We start from the raw sequence: 19,665 nt of genomic DNA on the forward strand, positions 1-19,665 counted from the left end.
TAGAAACTTATGGTTCCTCCTTTGAGGACTTTTGAGGACATCGGAGGAGACAGGACAGTTCTCTGGGTGTATACACCCCTGTGTCCATGGGGAAGGGGTGGGCTGATGGCCACATAGAGAATGGGCACAATCGTCTGGCCCTCTTCCATGACCCCTTGTGTTTCAGGCTTGTGACAGAGTGAACCAAGTTGACCACGACTGACACTGCCGCCACCACGGAGCCAGGAGAGGCCTTGCGCTGGGGTTCTCTGTCCACCTGGACTCCGTCCCTGTCTGTCCACCCAGCTGTCCTCCCTGCACCCTCCCCCTTCTCCTTCCCCCCCGCCGGGCCAGCAGACCTGTCAGGATGGACTGGTCCACCCGGAGCGTGGTGGACTTGATGGAGAGGATGCGGATGTCTGCAGGGACTTTGTCCCCCACTGCAGAGAGAGAAGAGTGAGGTCAGTTGAGAATGGAGTTCTCTTCCTTCCCAAGAAAAACCCCATCCATGTCTGATACCCTCTCATCAATCCTGCAGGTCTCAGGGACCCCTGTTGTAGCGCCCATCCCTGCTGTCCCCTTGTCAATGGCTTCTCTTCCCGCCGTGAGCCCTGGGAGGGGAGTGCCTGCATCCTGCCTGACACACGCTATGTGCTCGACAAATGCACGCTGAGTGACTCAAGGGAAACTTAGGGACAGTCCAACTGTAGGACAAGACACTAAAACTGAGAATGGGTGAAACAGACAGGGAGACGAGAGTGAGAAAGGTGGGGAGGGAAAGACAAGAAAAAGACTCAGAGAAAACAGGGTGAGAGGTGACATCAGGGTGAGAGTGAAGGGGACAGCCAGGGAAGGCAGGAAGAGACAGAAGAAAACACGGGAATTGAGAAAATCAAGGTCAACTGAGAGAACGAGTGGAGGGTGCAGCTGGAGACAAGAGAGTGAGAGGGAGGTGTGAGCAGGGGATGGAGGAGGGAGGGGGGCGCAGGTTGGTGACCGAACCGTGCCAGCCTGGCCTGAGCATCTGAGGGCAGGCAGGGAGCCAGGCCGAGTGAGCTGGGGAGACAGACGGGACAGGTGTGAGGGAGCAGGAAAAGCGACATGCTGTGGAGCTGGGGGGGATGCACAGCTGGGGCAGGGCGACCACAGAAACCACCTTGGGAGGGGCTGAAGAGGCCGACGCCCCCCAGACTCAGAGGCCTTTGCAGGAGGATACACACCTCCCAGGGCCTCTGCCCAGCTCCGCCTGAGCCCATGGGTGGTACTGGGGACAGGGTCCCACCGCTCTCCTTTCCCTCCATTTCTAAGGTCCCTCCTGTGCCAGAGGAAGTGGATGGAGGATGGAGGAGAGGGGGAGGTACAGATGGGACACCCTGACACCCAAGCCTGAGTGATATTTATAGATGCTTATGGCATTGACTCCACACTGTCACCACGGTAGGACAGCCCTGCCATGGGGCACCGGGGTCTTCAGCCCGCCCCTGCTCCCTCTCCCTCAGCTTCCCGGGGCAGTGACGTGGGCGTCTGGTGGAGGGAAGGAGGCCTAGGGAGGTCTACTCCGCCTGCCAGGGGCCTGGAGTTGTGAGAAGGCCTGTGCGGGGCAAATATAAAAACCGCTGAAGGGGGCAGAATCCCAGTAATCTTAGCCACCCGGCCCCCACCCCTCCCTGGTCAGGCATTAAGTGTCCCTCACCGGAGGGGCGGGGCACCTCCTTGAGCTCCCCTCCTCCCAGGTCCCGTGCTCTCTGCTGGGCCTGAGTTTCCCTTACATGGCCGGGGGCTTGAGACTTCAGCCTCCCTCCTCCCTTCCACACTCGCTCCTTCCCCTCTGAGAGGCCTCAAGGGCACCGAGAGGTCAAGACTGAAAGCTGACCAAGCTTGGGGGTGGGTGGAAGGAGAGGGAAGCCAGGCCTCCTCGGGAGGGGGTGGAGACGGGGCTGTTGGCACGGCCCGGGTTCCACCTGTTGCTTGCAAGTGCTGGCCGAGAGCAGGGGGAGCAGGGGGTCTGCCTGCAGCTTCAGGGACAGGACTGGCTGTTCCTGCTGAGGCTGACGGCGAGAAGGTGCCGTGGCCGGAATGCCCCGGGCTGACCTTCTGAGGAGTCTGGGAAGGAGAAGCAGACTCCACCATCCTCCTGGACACCAGGGTCAGGGGTTGACCAGCCCCCACCTTCTTCTTGGCCTTGGACCCACGGCCTCCCATCCTGGACCACCCATTCCCAACACTCACCGGCCACCTCTACAATGTCCCCTGGGACGATGTCCCGAGCCTTGATCCTTTGCACTGCCTTGCGGTCAGCCCGGTAGACCTTCCCCATCTCGGGTTCATATTCCTTCAGAGCCTCGATGGCATTCTCTGCGTTACGCTCCTGAGGGGACAGGGCAGGGGAGAGGAGGGCCATCAAAGGAAGGAAGCTCCTGGATAGGGGAGAGGACTATTTGGGGAGTGGGGGGGGTACAGATGGAGGAGCAGTGACCAGGATCCTGGGGGAAACAGGGACATCGCACAGGAGGCAGGGTCATGCAGTTCTGGCTCCTGGCACAAGGGAGGAGACAAAACCCCACATGAAGGCAGGGGTGTGGGTGTGCATATTTGTGTGTGTGGGGGGGGTGTTGAGGAAACTGTCACCTACGGCTAAAAGCAGGCGAGAGGGTTTTGGGGAAAGAAAAATCAGAAAGCAGGGGACAGAAAAAGTAGAGTAGACAGATAAGAAGAAGAAGGAAATCAAACTAACATCTATTGAATTCCTAAGTCTATACTAGGCACACTCATCATCTTGTTTGATTTCACCATGAGCCCAAGGGATGGGATTATTAGCCCCATTTTATGGATGAGGAAACTGAGGCTCAGGATGAAGGAAACTTGCTCAGGGTCATATAGCCAGCAAGTGACAGTGGGTCACATTTTCCCACCTTTTCCCCAACACCCTATCCCACTTCCAAACCGGGCGATAGGACCCGAGGAAAAGGCAAGCCCTGGGGAAGTGATGGAGGAGGTTGGAGGGAGGGTTGGCTTCATGTTCAGTGTTGGGACATGAAGGAGCGAGGAGAGGTTGAAACTAACCTGCCAAACCCCCACGATGGCATTGGCAATGAGGATCAACAGGATGACAAAGGGTTCAACAAAGGCAGTGATGGTCTCTTCACCTTCCTCAAACCAGGCCAGCACCTGGGAAGCAGGGGAGAGGAGAATGACAGGTAATAAAGCCCCCAAAAAGGGTGAAGAAAGGAATTGGAAGGATTCCAAAGGCCACTGCGGAGGTGAGACCATGTGCAGGTGCCAACAGGGCAGGGCAACATCTGTCTGAGGCTCTGCACACTCCGGGCTCAGACTCGGCACGCACCGCCACTGCCGTTATTCAGCGGGAACAGGCGGGCACAGACATGCACAACTTGGGGATTAACTGCGAATGCTTTCAGGTTCCCCTGGCTGTGTCGCCGGCTTGAAAGCCAGCATCAGGGGCCACCCAGGCCAACTACCCCCATAGCCACATCCATCCCGAGGGAGCCAAAACCCATAGGAAAAACCCTGTGGTCCTCGTGGGCGCCTGGCCCACCCGCAGCCCTCCCCCACCGCCAAGGCAAGGGAGCTCCGATTTCACGAGGGAGCAGGAGGGGGGATAGTATTACTGGGGCCTCCTGTACACGCCCCGCCCCAGCTGTTGCCACTGCCAGGCTACAGACACAGGCAAATGTCAAGGAGCAAATCTGAGACGGGAGGAGTGAGGCCCTGCCAGCTTGTACTCAGGGACGGACGGGGCCTCCCTTAAGGAGACCAAGGCACAGGGAGCCTTTTTTGTCCCCAGAGTCTCGTCTTCCAGCAGGACTGAGATACTAAGGCCGGACTGCTGGGGTCGTGGGTGCTGTAGGAAGTAGGGGAACGGCCCGGCAGGAGAGGTGGCAGGCCCCGAGGAGGGCGGGGAAGCGGTGGCGGCAAGTCAGGCTGGGCAGGGAGGAGAGCGATCCAGAGTCCCAGCCCGGATGGGGGCGGGCCAGGGCGCGGGGCCTTGGGGCGTGTCCGGAGTCACCCTCGCACGCTAGCTTTCCCGCCTCGATGAGCGAGTCTTTCCCCCGACCAATCAGCGTCAGGAGGCCGGGGAGGGCGGGGCAGGGGTGCCAGGAGGCTCGGGGATTGGTGGAGCGGGCGGCCCGGGGCATGCCGGGAGAGGCAGTGGCCGCGGAGCCGCAGTCGGCATTAGAGCCCTGCTGCGAGCCCAGCGCTTGGGGGGTAACCCGAGCCCTCCAAGCCCTTCAAGCTGCGAGGGTGGCTTAGCTTCAGTGTTTTGGCCGAGAACACCCTTAAAGCTTAAAATAAAACCCGCCTGTGGGGCGTAGGGGAGGACAGGGGAGGACGCGACTCAGCCCCGCCCCGCCCCGTCTGTAAAGTAGGATGCTCGCGGCTTGGGCTAGAGGAGCGGGTGACTGGGAGCCCCGCTGTCCTCTGCCGCGAGCAGACGCCCCTGATGCCCCCCGCTCACACCCCCAGCCAGCCCCAGACGCCCTCTCACACTTACAAAGGAAATGCAGGCGGCCAGGAGAAGAATCCGCACCAGGAGGTCTTCAAACTGCTCTACCACCAACTCCCACAGGGACTTCCCTGGGGGAAGAGGCACGGAGAGGGGCCCGGAGTTAAGGTCTAGAGGATGAGGGTCTGGGACTGCGCGTGCAGGCTGGGGTCCAGGGACCGGAGTGCCCTGAGTTCCGGCCTGGAGCGGGGAGGCTCCAGGGTGATGGGCAGGCAGCTTGGTAGGCGAGAAGGGCCGAGGGAGCTCGCCAGGAGTCCAAAAACAGGCTCCTCCAAGTGGTAGGCAGTTAGTTGTTCAATGGTTAGATGCCTCCAGGAGAAAGTACCCCCCACCCCCAGGACTCTAATCACTGGGGAGGGGTATTTGCCCCAGGGAGTCTATGGAGAAGGGAATGGGACACAGTGAGGAGGGAGGGTTATTTATGAGAGCCCAGGGATTCCAGTAACTTACCTTCCTCAGCAGGGAGCTCTTCCCAGGAAAAAGGAAAAAGAAGAAAAGGACATATTCATTTTGGGGTTTGGCCTCATGCCCCCCACATCCAGGACTTTGTGGCAAAGGTAAGAGAATCAGGCTGCCAAAAGGGCATCCGAGGTTCATCAAGGTCATCCCACAAAACCTCCCAAAACTCTAGATCTCAGGCACCCTCTTTTCTCAGTATGCTCTTCCCCCTGCAATCATTGGACCATGGCCCAGCTCTTCCCTAAGATACTCTGGAGGGAGAAACTTTGTGTGTGCATGCGTGTGTGTGCGTGTGTGTGTGTGTGTGTTGGGGTTGCAGGAGGGCGTTACCAGCCTTTCCTCCAAGGGACACTCACCATTGGGGCCGTATTTTTCCAGATGCCGCTTAACTTGGTCCGGGGTGAGGCCTGTGGTCTCGCTCACCCCAAAATAGGCCAAACATTCCTCTGTGGTCTTGGCGTGTGCGGCATCCATTGTGCTCCCTTCCTGGGGGCCAGGGTGCGGTGTGTTCTTCTGGGGGCTTCTCACTCGTGGGGTCCTTCCTCAGTGTGTCCACCTGCCTGTTTGCCTGGGTTTCCTCCTTTTCCTCTCCTGCCCCCCCCCCAGGTTTTTCTTTCCTCTATGAAGTTCTGACCCCCGTCCCACTTGCAGCAGCCGGCCACCCCCCCGGCCCCCAGCTGGTCCTTATGAGGGAGTGGGGGGGGCCCGGGCTCCCCCCTCCCCTAGATCAAGGATTGGCTGGCTGAGACTCCAGCAGGAGGGGTCAGTAGAGAGATATTTCTGCTGACAGAGGGGGAACAGTGGGGCTGCAGCCTGAGATGTCACTCATGAGGGAAGCAAAGGTGGCCCCAGCCCCAGGAATGGGGGGGGCAGGGAGACTTCACTTTCTGTCATCTGCTACTGACCTCACCCCCAGGTGCCTCGACTTCCCCAGTTGCACTGAATTTCCTGTTCCAAACTCATCCCCCCGGCTCTTCCCTTAAGGCCTCTTCCACACCCTGGCCTCACCTTTCACTTTCCACACACCCCCTTCCTGCCCCATCTGCCCCGAGCCTGTTGCCATTGCCCAGTCTCCTTCTCCCTCAGCTAGTTGTGAATGAGTGGCAGAGGTACTCCAAGCCTTGGGGCACTGAAGCAGGGAAGACATCTTTTAGGGGCTAGAGGAAGTGGCTCTAGAGGGACAGGGGAAGTAAGGAGGGGAGAGGGTCAAGGGGACAGGGCAGAAGATGGTAACCCTACCCTAGGGAGGGGTTGCCACAGCCATCAACAAGGGATTTAGTGTCCAGGCCCGGGTGAGCAAAGCCAGCGCTGCACTGCCTGTCTCTCCCCCCATTGCTCTAACTCAGCCTCTGGGAACACAGCCTTCAGGGCCCCCCCATCCCTGACAGCGTATCCCCCCGCCAAGAAAATGGGACACCCAGGCAGCCAGGTAACCCAAGAGGCTACAGAATGTGCTGATGGCAGAGGGGGAAGGATAACTGTTTGAGGATGAGGGCAGGGGTCACCCCAAGTCATGGAATGAGGGTCACCTCACCCCACACCGCACTCTCTTTAACCCAAGAGGTTCACATGGCAGAGCACAGGGGTGCCTGGTCCTCACTCCACTCTGCCACTGCATCTGTCGTTGGGGGCAATGGGGGTCGGGCATGCCCCGCTGACAGGCAGCAAGGAAGGGGGCTGGGGAAGCCGGGTAAGGCAGACGCTCCAGACCGAAGGAATGGTGGGCGCAGATTTCTGGGACACATCTAGGGGAAATGAGGACAGAAGAGAGCTGGGGGGTGGGGCGAAGCAGAGAGACAGGGCCACCAGGGTCAGAGGGAAGTCTGAGAGCAGTGGGGAAAAGGGACAGCAGGGAGCTGGCTAGCAGCAGCCAGGTGGGCGGGGACCCCGGGGCTGGGTGCAAAGCCACAAGTTGTTGCTGAGCGGCTGGCCTTGGTGTCAGCTTCCTCAGAGAAGCAGCTGCTCTGAGCCAGCCCTCCCCACCCCTGCTCCAAGATGGGGGCGTCTCTTGGTTACCACCAGGGCAGCTGCTGGAGGAGCAGAGGGAGGGTACCATGGGGTATGGGCAGGGGAGGAAAGGAAGGCAGATCAGAGTGTTGGTGAAAGGTCAGTGAGGGGAAGGAGCGGGGTGACCCTGGGCTCAAGTCTTTCCTCTGTCCAGGCCTCGGTTTCCTGAAATGAGCAAGGAGGAGTATGGACTAATAAAAGCATTCCTCATGCGGGCTCAGGATGCTAGGCAGAGAACATCATAGAAGACACAGGAGCAGAGGAAAGGGGAGCCCCCACTTTTGGGGAGGTGTGGCCCACAGGGGTGGATGAACTAGAGGATTTAGCCTCCCAGACTCATCCCTTCTTCTGCCTCGAATTGGGGGAGGCACAGCCTCCTGGGTGAGTTGAGGACAAGGTACTCCTTCCCGCCCCCTTTTCACAGTTCCAACAAACCCCTCCCCTGAAGCAGAGTCCTGCTGTGACCTGGAGTGAGGGGGCTCAGGCAATGGGGTGTAAGTTTTGGGGGTCACATCGTCAGGCATCTCCACCTGGCCCAGCACCCACTGTCTCAGGCTGGAGTCAGGCTCAACACCCGCCAAGCCTTTTGGCTTTGGCGCTGGCTGGCTTCTCCCCACCCGCACCTGGAGGAGTGACAGGGGCCACTGTCTTACAGCAGCAGGAATGCCCAAATATGGAGAGGGCAGACAGGGGAGATGGGTAGCTTCAAGGGAGTTGAGAGCATGAGACCGAGGGCAGGAGGCAGGCTTTACAGGACATTCCTGCCAACGGGGGGCCTTTAAGGTTATTTGTTCCTACCTCCCCCAGCTTCCCAGAGGGGGAAACTGAAGCCAGAGAGGGAAAGCCACCAGCTCAGAGCTGCAGCAGGATCACCAGCAGGGAGGCTGTGGGTGTGAACTGGGATGGAGGGAGGCTGCGTGATGAGGCTCTCTAGTGGGTCCCGTCCCTTCCCACGGGGGTCTGCAAGCCCGGGGCTGGAAGGTGCTCTTCCTCTCCCACCTGAAGACTGGAGCTGAGAGAGCGGGAGAGACCTGGTTCTGAAGGATGTGGAGACAGAGCCTGGCTGATCCCTGGCCAGATCTGAACTTCGGTTTAACCATCTGCAGAGAAAGGCTTAAAGGGAGATACTGTCAGGCTCCAACAGACAAGCTGTGCCTGTTGGGTGGGTGTCTTTGTACCCCTCCCCTGCCCCATCTTTGGGAGGCAAGTGCCCGAAGGCTGGCAGGGTTTGGGGGAGGGGGAGCCTCAGAGCACCAGTTGCTGCTAGATTAGGAGAGGATCAGGCCCTGCTTACCCCGGGGGCCGCGGCTTTCGTTCACCATCTCATTTGGAGAACAGGGCACCTAGGTCTCCAAAGCATCCCCCCCACCCCTTTCAAGGCTGATTCTATCCCCAGTCTCCTGAGGCCAAGGTTTGGGGGAGCCCCAGGGATTAGATGGAACAGGGAGAGCCAGCAGGCTTCCCCCGGCTAGCTCCCAGTCTGGGTGGCCTGTGAGCCCAGCTGTCTCCTGTCCATCTCCTGACAGGACGTGAGGCCCAGAATAGCAAGGTCATGAGCATGGGTAGGGCCGCATGGCGGTGGGGGCCGAGGCCGAGCGGCCTGGGTGGGTGTGGGCTCCACACTGCCTGGAGGGAGAGAGGCAGGATGGTCGGAGGCAGAGCTGGATGGAGGTGGGGAGAGGGCCAAGCGCAGTAGGTGGGACTCTTCAAACCCCAGCCCCTCCTTGTTGGCACCCGCCAGCCCCAGGGCTGGGAAGCCCAGGGGTGCCTTCTGTTGGAGAGCCCTGGCTCGGGAGGCCGCACTCTGAGAGAGCCTGTGTTTAAGGGGGGTGCAGCAAGGGGGGAGGCGTTGCAAACCCAACAGGTGAGTGATGAGCCAGTGGGACTGGAGCAGGAGTGGAAGGTGGAGCAGTGGCAGAAGCCGGTCATCTGGATTTTTACGTGCACCTCACATGGAAACACTATCCAGGCCAAACAAATCATATCAACAGCTGTGACTTAGAGGAAACTTCACATTTTACAGATGAGGATAGTAAGGCCCAGAGTGACTATACCTTGCCCAACTCATAGCAGTGAGCGGCAGTCAGGAGCGAAGCCAATGCTCTGTCATCAGTCCTCCAGCCAGGCTGAGAGGGGTGCAGGCAGTCTGCCCTTGGGCCCCTCTGCAACCAGACTCTGCCGCATCAACTCTCTGCCTGCCTCCTCCCTGGGGCAGGAAAGGCGCTAGAAGATCATCAGTCCTGCCCTCACTGTCTTATCACGCTAAAAGAACTTGCTGGAGACCCCAAGAAGCACCATTTAGCTCTGCACTTACCTCTCAACAAACAAGACTGCCCCAGAGAGGGACGGCCCTGGCAGCGCTGGACTGGAGGGTGACAGGGGCAAGGCCTGGGCCAGCTCTCTGGCCTCTCCGCTCTGGAGCTCACAGCGCGGCACCGCCTTCCCAACCCGCCTGTCCCGGTCCCCGCTGCAAACACTGGCCACAGCCATCGTGATGGAACTGAGATAAACCCTTTTATTTATTTATGCTTCTCCATTTTGTTTAAAACAACAACAACAACAATCTTAATATAACTGACAGCCCTTCCCCCCTCACCCTTCCTCGGGCTGAGGGGTGGTTCATGGGGAAATGGCCCCCAGGGGCGGGGCTGACCACAAGAGCCCCTCAGGGAGGTAACAGAGCCCAAATCCTCTGCCCAGGGGAAGGGGTGCCTGTAGTGTATGAACTGGGGGGTCAACAGGGCTCTTGAACCTCTGCTTGTACCAACACGTATGCCCTTGGCCAGTGAGGTCAGGAAGCACGTGGGAGGGGTTTCTACCTCTATGTCCCTACCCAGCCCGGTCTCATGAACTGAGGGCTGGGGAACAAAGAGTGGAGGAAGGGTGGGTAGGGCGTCTCACACAAAGGAGTACTGGTTATTAATGGCTCTGGGGTGGCCCCCTTCTTCTCCATCGCCCCCTCGTGGTAACTGCTGGAGCTGCACCATCAGGGTCACCCCCGAGGTCCCACCAGAGCCAGCGCCTCCCTGGGCCTCCGTGCAAGGTGCTACGGCCTCTTCCAATTCCACCACGGGGACCAGCTCAGCCACGGGGACCAGCTCTTCCTGGACCCCTCCACCGCCCGCTTTCTCTTTCTCTTGCCTCTCTTTGGCTGCTGCGGCTGTTGCTGCCGCCACTTCTGGCGCCCCCGACGCCTCTTCTGCCCCAGCTTGTGGGGCATCTGTCCATGAAGGGGGTTCAGGGGGCTGGGGTGGGTCACGGGAGGTGTTCGATTCTGGATAGGAACGGTAAGAAGACAGACTGATTGTGGAAGGAAGCGAGCTCTTGCGGCGGCCTCCCCTTCGCTGGGCCCCCAGGAGCCATGTGCTATCTCCCCCGCACCCCATCTCCTGAGTGACCCCACCCCCACCCCCCGTCCATGGAAGATGGATCATGGGCGGTGGTGAGAGGAGGACCACACTTACACACAGTCACTCGCTCCGAAGGGCATGAGGGTGGAGGAGGCATCGGGGTGGCATCCATCTCCCTCGCACACCCCTGCATGGCTCCCGGCCTGCTCCCGGCCTGGGGGGAGGGGCAACGTGGGGACAGATGGGACATTGGGACAGGGGGAAAGGGAGAGATCAGACAGGGGCATCAGACACCAAGGGAGCAGGGAGGGGGAGCAGACCGAGTGTCCCCAAGGAGGGCAGGCCCAAGGCCACGCTGTGCTGAAGGGCAAAGACAAGGCCGGGGAGGATGGATCCAGGAGACAGACAGACAATGGAACAGAGGGGTCCGATGGAATGGGGATGCACCAGCCCACCTCACAGCTGCCTCCCGCTCCAGCAGGGAGCCCTCTGCCTTCCTACGTCCTATCAGCGTGTTTCTTTCCCTCCCAAACCCCTTGGGAGGAACCTTCCCTACCCTGCTCTCCCACGCAAAGCCTCTCCTCACAGCCCCCCACCCCATCTTTCTGGCGCACACACCTCACTTCTTGGGTGCGCGGGCACCTCCTCCCCTGCAGACCTGCTCTGCTCACCCTGCTGTCGCTGGGAGGACGGGACATAGCTGACAAGGACAACATCACTGGAGCCTCCAGACTCCAGAGGGATGGGGTGCACCCGGAAATGCTCGAGCATATCGAAAATGGACTGGAACCACAGGTGCTGGACCCGGCACTGACCCTCCTCATTCAGGGACAAACGCAGGTGCTGAGGGCAGGATGAGCAGTTAGGCAGGAGCCTAAGCTCCCGCCAGTTACATAACCCTCCTCCCCCGGACAGCGCCCCCCATCCACCACCCACAGACCCCGCGCGGAACAGGGCCTGTTCCTCAGTCACTCACCTTGGCCTTGCCCTGGAAGTTGAAAGTGAGGACATATTCACCCCGCCTCGTCTCGCTCTGCCGCACCAGGAAGACACCATGGGAGCCAGTGCCTCCTGTCAGCACTAACTGGGCAGCCTTGAGTCGAGAGAGCATCCCATGGAACCAAGGATATCCAGAGAGGGGCTGGTCCCCATCACCTCCCTCTGACTCCCCCTGGAACAGGAATGACCCTTCAGGAAGGAGAGAGGGAGGGAAACCGGGGTGTCAGGGAAGCCTCCCCCATCCTGGGAGAAAAGAGCCCTGTTATCCTCTGGAGGCGCCTCCTCCCCCCACGTGGCATCTCCCTCCCCCGGGTCAGATCCCGCAGGACCTCAAGGTAGGAGTTTCAGGAAGGCAGGCACCGGGGCCTGGGGACACACACTCACACCTCTGGTACCTGTGGCTGTGTCCGGAGTGTCCAGGGGAGGGTAGGGGGCTGAGAGGGGATGAGCTGTCCCTGCTGGGGGTCCTTCCTCAATGGGGATGCGGGGGGGCAACTCTGGGGGAAGCAGTTCCATTGAGTCAAAATGGGAGGCAGCAATGGAGGCGGAACTGGGGGAGATGGATGCCGAGGGGCGGTCTGAGAGGCCCCCGTACGCCCCTGGAAAAAAACAGGAGGGCAAAGTTGAGAACTCAAGAAGCTCGTCTTGCACAGGACTGGTCTCCTGCGCCCTCACCAGCAGTCTACCCCGTGTGCACTGGCAGGGTCAGCGGCCGGTTGCCAACACCTCTGCAGGCGGTGACCCCTGCTGGGCTGTCACCAGTTGCTCCTAACTTGATGCTTCTTGCGCCGCTGGGTTATTGCGAGGAGGTCCCAGAATCCAAACGCCTCTATCTTTCCCCATGAACAGCTGAAAAATTGTTGCAGAGGTGGGGGGTAGAATGCCTCAAATATTTTGACATTAAAAAGGAGTCCTTTTTGGACTACAGGTCAAAACCCCCAACTCTAAGATCCTCCTTTTATTAATCCCCCCAACCTATGCCGACTCCATCTTTAACTTTTTTGGTAGAAACGGGGTCTCACTATGTTGCCCAGGCTAATCTTGGATTCCTGGCCTCAAGCCATCCTCCTGCCTGGGCCTCCTAAAGTTCTGGGATTACAGGCATGAGCCACCGTGCCCAGCCTCTTGATCTTTACCTTAACTTGTATTCACATATCTTTCACTTCAGCCCAATCATCCTGTCTGATTTTTCCAGATATCCTGGGCCCTCCCACCTCAAGTCTCTGCCCTCGTCATTCGCCTCCTTCAAGCCGTGTTCTTTCTCTCACCTCTTCCACCTTCCCGTTCTCTTCCTCCTCTGAGCTCCCAACATGCCTTCTGCCTGTGCTGCTTAGGGGACACTAAGCATAGACTCTCCACCTTGGGGACCTGCTTTTTATAGGGAGTGTTGTCTTCTCAATCCAGCTAGTGGAGGGCAAGGAGCTCATCTCAGGCATCTCTGGGTCCCCCATCCTGCCCCAGACACTAGCACAGGGCCAGGGAAGTACCAGGCCTTCCTTCCTGGGTGTCTGGGGAGCAGCAGGCCTGGGCCGACACGAATGTCGTGCGTAGTCGGTGCACAGAGGACAGGTATGTGTGGAGAGCAGAGAGCAGTGACTCAGGAATCAGGCTGGCACAGCCCCTATCTTTGTCAATGACGCTCAGGTGACCCCAGAAATGCCCTTTCCTCTCCCTGATCTTAGCTGCCTGAGAGCTGATAACTCGTAAGGTCCATTCCGGCTCTAAGATTATACGGTTCATTTGTTCGTTCGCTGAATACAGCCTGTGTGCCAGGCACCCTGCAGCTGAAACTCAGAACGGAGAGTCAGGAGAAAAGGGTATAGTGGAAGCCGAGTCTGGAAAGGTGAGCTGGGACCAGGCATTGTACGTCTTTATGCGTATCTTTGTGGGTGGGGTATGTGTATTTGGTCAGACCAAAAAGTAAAGTCAAAACAAAATTCAGTGCCATCAACGTACATACAGAGACACAAACCTAAGAGCAAAACAAGACTTCTACAAAGTGTTTTGGAAGCTTGGAGAAGAGGACTGTCATCTCCAGCCAGAGTGGTGGCCTGCGGGAGACTTACGGTAAAAGTGACAGGGCTGGGTGTGGAAGACTGAACTGGAGTTTGCTTGGGGCCTGTGTGTAGTGGGGATGGTGACGGTTCTAAGTGGCAAACTGTGGCTTGAGAGTGCCTGGCATGCTCAGAGACAAAAGACAAACATTCAGTGGGGGCAGGGCAGCTGGGGGAAGGGATGGGACACACAGCAGAGCCTAGAGAGAGTGACGGCAGGGGCTCACGTGGCAGCTTCTGAGGCTCACAGTTCCTCTAAGGCTCCATCCTTACCCTGTGACAGGCGATCGTTGCTCTCGCTGGGTCCCAGCAGCAGATCCTGGCTGGGCAGACTTTCTGAGTGATTCAGGCAAGATAGCTCCAGGCTGTCTGTGTTCTCCCTTGTAAGGAATGAGGTCGCAGGGGCCAGAGGGAGAGTCATGGGGCGGGGACTGATAGCAGGGCAGGGTCTGCAGAGACAGGGAAAATGGTGCTGGGGGGAAAGTCACCAGGTGAGAGGCACAAGACTGCTCCCCACCCCCACCCCCAGGTCCCCTCAGTAACAGAAGTCAGGCTCCTCACCCTGGGCTCAGGCACTCTTGGATGTCAGACACCCAGGCCTTCACATGTTGAGCATCAGCTGTCTCTAGGATATACTCCGAGGGGCCTTCAACCTGTGGACACAAGACGAGGGCCTCACCCAGCGCAGGGGGCAGGGAGGAGGCCCACAAGCCATGTCCACGTCCTGAGTCCTTAATCCACCCCTAATGAGAACAAGACATGTAGGCTGTCTAAAAAGAAAACATGGGCCAGGTGTAGTGGCTCATGCCTGTAATCCTAGCACTTTGGGAGGCCGAGGTGGGAGGATCACTTGAGGCCGGGAGTTCCAGACCAGCCTGAGCAACAGAGCAAGACCCCATCTCTACAAAAACAGAAGAATTAGCCAGGCATGGTGGCATGTGCCTGTAGCCCCAGCTTCTCGGGAGGCTGAGGCAGTAGGATCACTTGAGCCCAGGAGCTGGGAGGTTGCAGTGAGCTATGATGATGCTACTGCACTCTAGCCTGGGCAACAGAATAAGACCCTGTCTTAAAAAAAAAAAAAAAAAAGAGGCATTTAAACTCTTTTGGAGCTGACGCACTGCTTTTGAGAACAGAAACATCTCCCTCTCTACCCATCTTCCAGAAAAGCTACGGCCCCAGGCACACACTCTCAAGGCACTGGACATGTACATACCCCACTCTGCTAACATTACTTGCCTAAATGTACTGAGAGCTTTCTCCCCAACACGAGCACTCCCAGGGGGTGGGGACCTCAGAGCTCCTACCTTAACCACAAACGTGTTCTCCCGGTCAGGCATCTCCAGGGCTGTGGTCGTCCGGACATCAGTGATCGTGGAGCAGGGAATGCTGAGTCGGGGCCGAGATGCCTAGGTTGGGAGGGAGAACAAAATCCAGGTTTTGGTGTGCAGGGACCATCTTTCCCTCTGCATCCCAGGGGAGGAAGACAGAGGTAATAACACTGCTTTCTCCATCCTGCCCGCAGCTACTAACACAGAGCCCGGAGCTAGCTTTAAAAACAAACAGTAAGCAAAGCTCTGTATGTGGGCTGCTAAACCCCACGGCTTAAGGCTCATGTGCAGGGCTGAGTTACCACCCCGGCTGCTCTATCACTCGCTCCCCGTCACCCACCCTCCTTGGGGGCTCACCTTGGGTGGTACAAAGAACTCCAGACGACTTCCTCCTCCTCCTTCTCCTTCACTTCGAAGCAGTAAGCGACACTTCTGCCACTGAGGTTGCCCTCCTCCCCCTGAGGTAGGTCCAGCTGCCCCACCTCCCCGGCCCACGCCCGCTGGCTCAGGGGCTGCCTCTTCGGCCCCCATGAAACTCAGCAGCTCTTCCCTCTGCACCGTCCCCACTGCGTCCTTCAGGGTCCCCCCTCCCCGACTCAGTCTCAGCCTCTCAAAACGGTGAGTCCATCTTTCCCCAGGGGATGTTCCATCACTTGCCAGTCCCCTACCAATGGTCCCAGCCCCGCCAGAGGAGTTGGAGTTGCTGTTTCCACCTAAGACTTGGGGGCCTGATGAGGTTTCCAGGGGCCCCGCTGGGGAGGGGGGGTCGACGGTCCCCCGCCACTGCAGGATGCCACGGACCGAACCGCGGACGGAGCGACCCACTGATCGGAGGGAGAAGCGTTTCTTTAGCTTCGGCTTCGAGGAGGTCGTAGAAGAGGAAGAGACTGAGGAAGGGAGGGGGCCGGCCAGGTCCTCAGACGATCGAGAAGGGCCCAGCACAGCCAGGGGCCCGCCCACCCTGCAGCTCTCAAGGGACAGGTCATGTGGCGAGATTTCCACACCAGGACTCAGGGGAGCCAGGATGGGTGGCGAGAGGGAGCCAGAGGCCCGGGCCACCTCGGCTTCGAAGTGCTGCAGGAAGAGCTCGGCAAAACGGCGGGAGAAGGCGGCCTCAGCCCCGGGCCCCGCGTATTGCGGGTGGGAGGCCAGGTAGAGGCGGAAACGGCGGGCAAAATCCAGGGCGGCGGCCCGGGCATGGGACTCGCAGAACTCCCGCCAACTAGGGGGAGGAGGTGGTGGCAGCGGGGGAGGGGAGGGGGAGGCCCCATCCTCTGGGGAAGGGGCACCATTCATGATGGTCCCCAGGAGGTGGAGAGGGGGCGCCTGTGGGGAGGGGCAGCAAAGAGGGAAGCGGCCAGAAGACACGGGCTGAGCGGCAGCAGCTGCAGGAGAGAGAGGCACATACACCAGGTCACTGCTCAGGTGGGACCAGCGGAGAGTCCCTAGGCCAGTTCAGACTCCTCATAGAGCAACGGGCAAGACAACCAAACCGCCTTTGCCTCTCCCAGACCCTCGCACCCCACAAGCCCCACTCAACTGGCGCCCTAAGGTCTAGCCTGCCCACACCCTGCTGCCTTCCCAGCCACCTCCCCTGGCTTCAGATCCACAAGTGACAGAGGACTGTGGAGCACCTTCCTCCCCCCACCCCCCGACCAAAAAAAAAAAAAAAAAAAAAAAAAAAACTTTTCCAGATCACCTCCTTCTCTATGATGGATCCTCCAATACTCATTACATACACACTTCCCATGTGACATTCTAGAGGATTCCATGTGGTTATCTTACCTTTACCTGTGAGAGGTTTTAATAGCCGCTCTAACAGATGAGGAAACTGAAGCTCAGAAAGGTTTCAGAACTCCAGGTCTACTGTTTCCCCACTGCACAGTCCTTGTCCCCAGGGAGTGCCTTACTGCTCCAGCTCTCATGGGGCCAGAGAAGAGCTGGGACCACAGAGCTTAGAGACGCTGCCTCGTGCACCTTATGGTCCAGCTTTTTGGAGGGAGGTTACCCATTAAGGGGGATGGATGGATGACGGATTGAAACAGCAATTGTTTTGAAAGCTCACCCCAGAGTCCAGCACCCAATGACTGCGTGCAGGAGACTTGGAATAGCTACAGCCCAGCCCACTTCTTCGGTGCCCCTTCAGCCTGGGGCCCAGAGGGGGCAGCACCCGAGGAGAGACTGTGCGTTGGGTCAGGGCAAGTCTCTGCTGGCCAAAATATCACAGGGAGCTCCGGCCCTAGGATGTTTCCCCTCCCTCTTCTCCCACTGGGGAGTGGGCCCTCAAGGCTGTTAGCCTGCTGCTTAAAGGCCACGGGTCCTGATGTCAGACTTAGGCTGAAACCTCAGCTCAGCCACCTATCAGCTGTGTGATCCTAACAAATTACATGTCCTCTCTGAGCCTCAGTTTTCGTATCTGTGAAACAGAGTTAATTATCCCCACCTGCTAGAATTGTTGGAAGAATTAAGTGGAATATGTCAGCTCTTGACACAAAGTAAGCAAACAATAAATGACTGTCATTGTTACTGTCTTCATGGAGGACAAAAGTATCACGGTTCTAACACTCTAAAAGACAAACTAAAGAAAGAAAGAGCCTTCCCAAGGTCTTACAACTAGAAAGTGGCAGAGCTGGGCGTGGAATTTACAACCCACGGCTCTTTTGTTAGTGCTCCTCCACGCTGTACTGGAAGGTAACTGGGGCCAGGGCAGCTCGGAAAAGTCTCCCCAAACCCTCCGCAACCTCAGCCTCCTACTCAAACGCACAGCCAGGCTGAAAGTCTGCGACCCCTCCTCTATCACCTTGGCCTAAGCCCTACGCACTCAGACGGCCCCAACCATAGGGATCACTCCAAACCAACGAGAAGCAGCCAGGAGACGCAGGAGTCATGGAGCACGGGGGAACCGAGCCAAGAGGTGCAGACACAGCAGAGACCAATCCCCGGCCAGAGGCCACCTCAGCCTGCACAGGCCCACCCAACCCTCTGCACCACAGGCAGACCCAGCCCCCTTCAGGTCCGCTGACCCTGCGGCTCCTGAGCTGGTGACTCAGTTTCTCTCCTGCCAAGCGGGACTCAGACACATTTTCCCGGTGCACCTGCCTCTTGGCTCAGTTCTGGTATTTCCCGAAGGGCGGGTGGTGGAGAGTGCAGGCTCCGCTCCTTGGCTCGGACCCTCCGGGCCCGGTGGTCAATCCACCCCGACCCGACCCTCCTCCCTGTACACCCCGCACCCGTCCCTTCTCCGGGGACACAGCCTCCTCAGGACCAGCCCTGTCTGCTGCACTCGGCGGGGCCGCGCGCCCCCCTGCCCGGCCCTCCACGCCCACCCCCACCCAGGGCTCGTTCTCGGGCGCCGGGGCCGGGACGCGGAGAGGAAAGAGGCACTTGCAGAGGGGGGTTCCGGTTCCGGTCCCACCTGCATCTCGGTCCCCGCGGTTAGCTCCGGCGGCGGCGGCAGCTCCCGCTCCCTGCGCACCCCCACCCCCTCCGCGACGAGCGCCCAGCCCGGCTTTGCGCAGGCGCCGGGACCCCCTTTCCTGTCGCAAAAGGAAGCGACCATAGAGAAGAGCGGCGACGGGAAGGCTACCTTCATACTTACTTCCGCCATCCTCCTAGTCCGCGCAGACCCTGAAGACCTGTAGGTGTCAGTCTCGTAGGGCGTCGGGGACTTCTCCGGTTGCACCTAAAAGGGACCACAGGGACAGCCGTGGGAAGGGGTGGGACCCCACCAGAACGTCCTCCGGGACCGGGAGGACACTCGGGACAGAGGAGCTGTGTCAACCATAGAGAGGGCACTTTAGGCAACGGAGTCCCGAGGCCGTGCTGGAGGCTAGAGTAGCCGCCGAGTACCGGGAACCAGCGAGATGATGAGGCGTTCCGAAGGGCCCGCCGCAGCCTAGAGCGCCGCCCGCCCGGCTGCTGACGGGGACGCGGACACCGCCCCCCAGGATCTGGGCGAGGAAGGAAACGGGTGACCTTCGGGAGGCCCCGCGGGGAGGCGGAGCCTGAACTTACGACCTTGGTTTCTCTGAGAGGGGAAATAAAGATAGGGGTGAGAAATAATGAGGTCAATTTGGGATGTGCTCGTGGGACGTCAGGAAGTAGGTGGACATACAGCCCGGAGCTCGAGAGAGACATCAAGGCCAGCTGAAACTGAGAACAATTAAGGTATACAGGGCTAGTCGAAATCGTGAGCATATTGAGATTCTCTATCAATCCTGTCTCTCATTGATCCAGCTTCAGCTGGCCTAAACAATAGGGAACCTATGGCTCAAGCAATTGAAAAGTCCAGAGTGGATCAAACTTCTTCCAGACAGCTGAAGACAGGGGCCAAAAGATACCGGGAACCTGTCGTTCACTATCTCTGGTCCTGCTTTCCCTGTGCACTTCGCTTCACTCTAAGGCACGCTGTCCTCTCTTAGTGGCACGGTGGCTTTCTATAGCTCCAAATTTAAGTCCTACTAGCCTAGCAACTCTGGAAGGAGAACGCTTCTTTTCTGAGATTCCCAATGAACTTTCCAGAACTGACCAGCTGATTGGATCAAGTGCCCATCCTGGAACCTTACAGAGGCACCTTAACCAAGGAATGGAAATGGATAAATACCCTGACTCTCATAAGCAAGTTTGTTCACAGCTGTGACTGCCAGACGGAGGTGGAAACACTTGTGGAAAGGCCTGGCTCAGCCAATCTTAGCCCCTAGCTCACAACACACCAGCTTTGTTCATCCCTCTTCCCAGTTCAGAGGAAGATGTCAATGAAAAGGACTCTATGCCTGTGGTCCACCCACTTTCGCCCCACATACTCTTACACACCCTTTTTCTGTAGTTGGTCCATCATTGCCTGGGAGAGAGACACAGCTGAAGATTACAGAAAGGCGAGAGGCTAGTGATGATGAGTTGGGTTTGGAAGTGTTATGTCTAAGCTGTCCAATAAAACTTCCTGGGATATGACTGAAATGTTCTAC

The 19,665-nt window shown here is 58.6% G+C and overlaps 2 protein-coding genes across 6 annotated transcripts in view; both read right to left on the bottom strand.

Moving 5' to 3' along the window:
- ATP2A1 (ATPase sarcoplasmic/endoplasmic reticulum Ca2+ transporting 1) overlaps nucleotides 1-5,635 on the bottom strand; it is a 16,311-nt gene extending 10,676 nt beyond the window's left edge. The window contains exons 1-6 of the mRNA XM_045542877.1: nucleotides 5,320-5,635; nucleotides 4,955-4,972; nucleotides 4,493-4,575; nucleotides 3,043-3,147; nucleotides 2,209-2,347; nucleotides 339-419 (exon numbers count right to left, since the gene is read on the bottom strand). Of these exons, the coding sequence (XP_045398833.1) occupies nucleotides 339-419; nucleotides 2,209-2,347; nucleotides 3,043-3,147; nucleotides 4,493-4,575; nucleotides 4,955-4,972; nucleotides 5,320-5,437 (544 nt within the window). The 5' untranslated portion in view covers nucleotides 5,438-5,635. The remainder of the gene's footprint in view (nucleotides 1-338; nucleotides 420-2,208; nucleotides 2,348-3,042; nucleotides 3,148-4,492; nucleotides 4,576-4,954; nucleotides 4,973-5,319) is intronic.
- Nucleotides 5,636-9,462: 3,827 nt separating this feature from the next.
- On the bottom strand, nucleotides 9,463-18,602 carry SH2B1 (SH2B adaptor protein 1). Of its 5 annotated transcripts, none has more exons than XM_045542879.1 (10): nucleotides 18,300-18,602; nucleotides 15,059-16,086; nucleotides 14,678-14,779; nucleotides 13,935-14,026; nucleotides 13,647-13,822; nucleotides 11,715-11,918; nucleotides 11,297-11,508; nucleotides 10,939-11,163; nucleotides 10,435-10,534; nucleotides 9,463-10,244 (listed from the first exon to the last, which is right to left on the bottom strand). In XM_045542879.1, coding segments are annotated over exons 2-10 (2,052 nt in total). In that variant the 5' UTR covers nucleotides 15,998-16,086; nucleotides 18,300-18,602; the 3' UTR covers nucleotides 9,463-10,242. The 5 variants fall into 5 exon arrangements, with proteins under 5 accessions (XP_045398835.1, XP_045398838.1, XP_045398837.1 ...); XM_045542882.1 differs by lacking the exon at nucleotides 18,300-18,602 and adding an exon at nucleotides 18,117-18,247 and having other exon boundaries at nucleotides 13,647-13,753; XM_045542881.1 differs by lacking the exon at nucleotides 18,300-18,602 and adding an exon at nucleotides 18,117-18,247 and having other exon boundaries at nucleotides 10,992-11,163.
- Between the last annotated feature and the right edge of the window lie 1,063 nt (nucleotides 18,603-19,665).

This window comes from Lemur catta, chromosome 2, assembly GCF_020740605.2.
Source record: "Lemur catta isolate mLemCat1 chromosome 2, mLemCat1.pri, whole genome shotgun sequence".
Lineage (NCBI taxonomy): Eukaryota > Metazoa > Chordata > Mammalia > Primates > Lemuridae > Lemur > Lemur catta.

Coding starts and splice junctions, on each gene's coding strand:
- SH2B1 (XM_045542883.1), bottom strand. CDS start 15,997: ATGAATGGTGCCCCTTCCCCAGAGGATGGGGCCTCCCCCTCCCCTCCC. Junction 13,823..13,934: donor CAAGAGTGCCTGAGCCCAGG/GTGAGGAGCCTG, acceptor CTGTCTCTGCAG/ACCCTGCCCTGCTATCAGTC. Junction 11,164..11,296: donor ACTTCCAGGGCAAGGCCAAG/GTGAGTGACTGA, acceptor TCCTGCCCTCAG/CACCTGCGTTTGTCCCTGAA.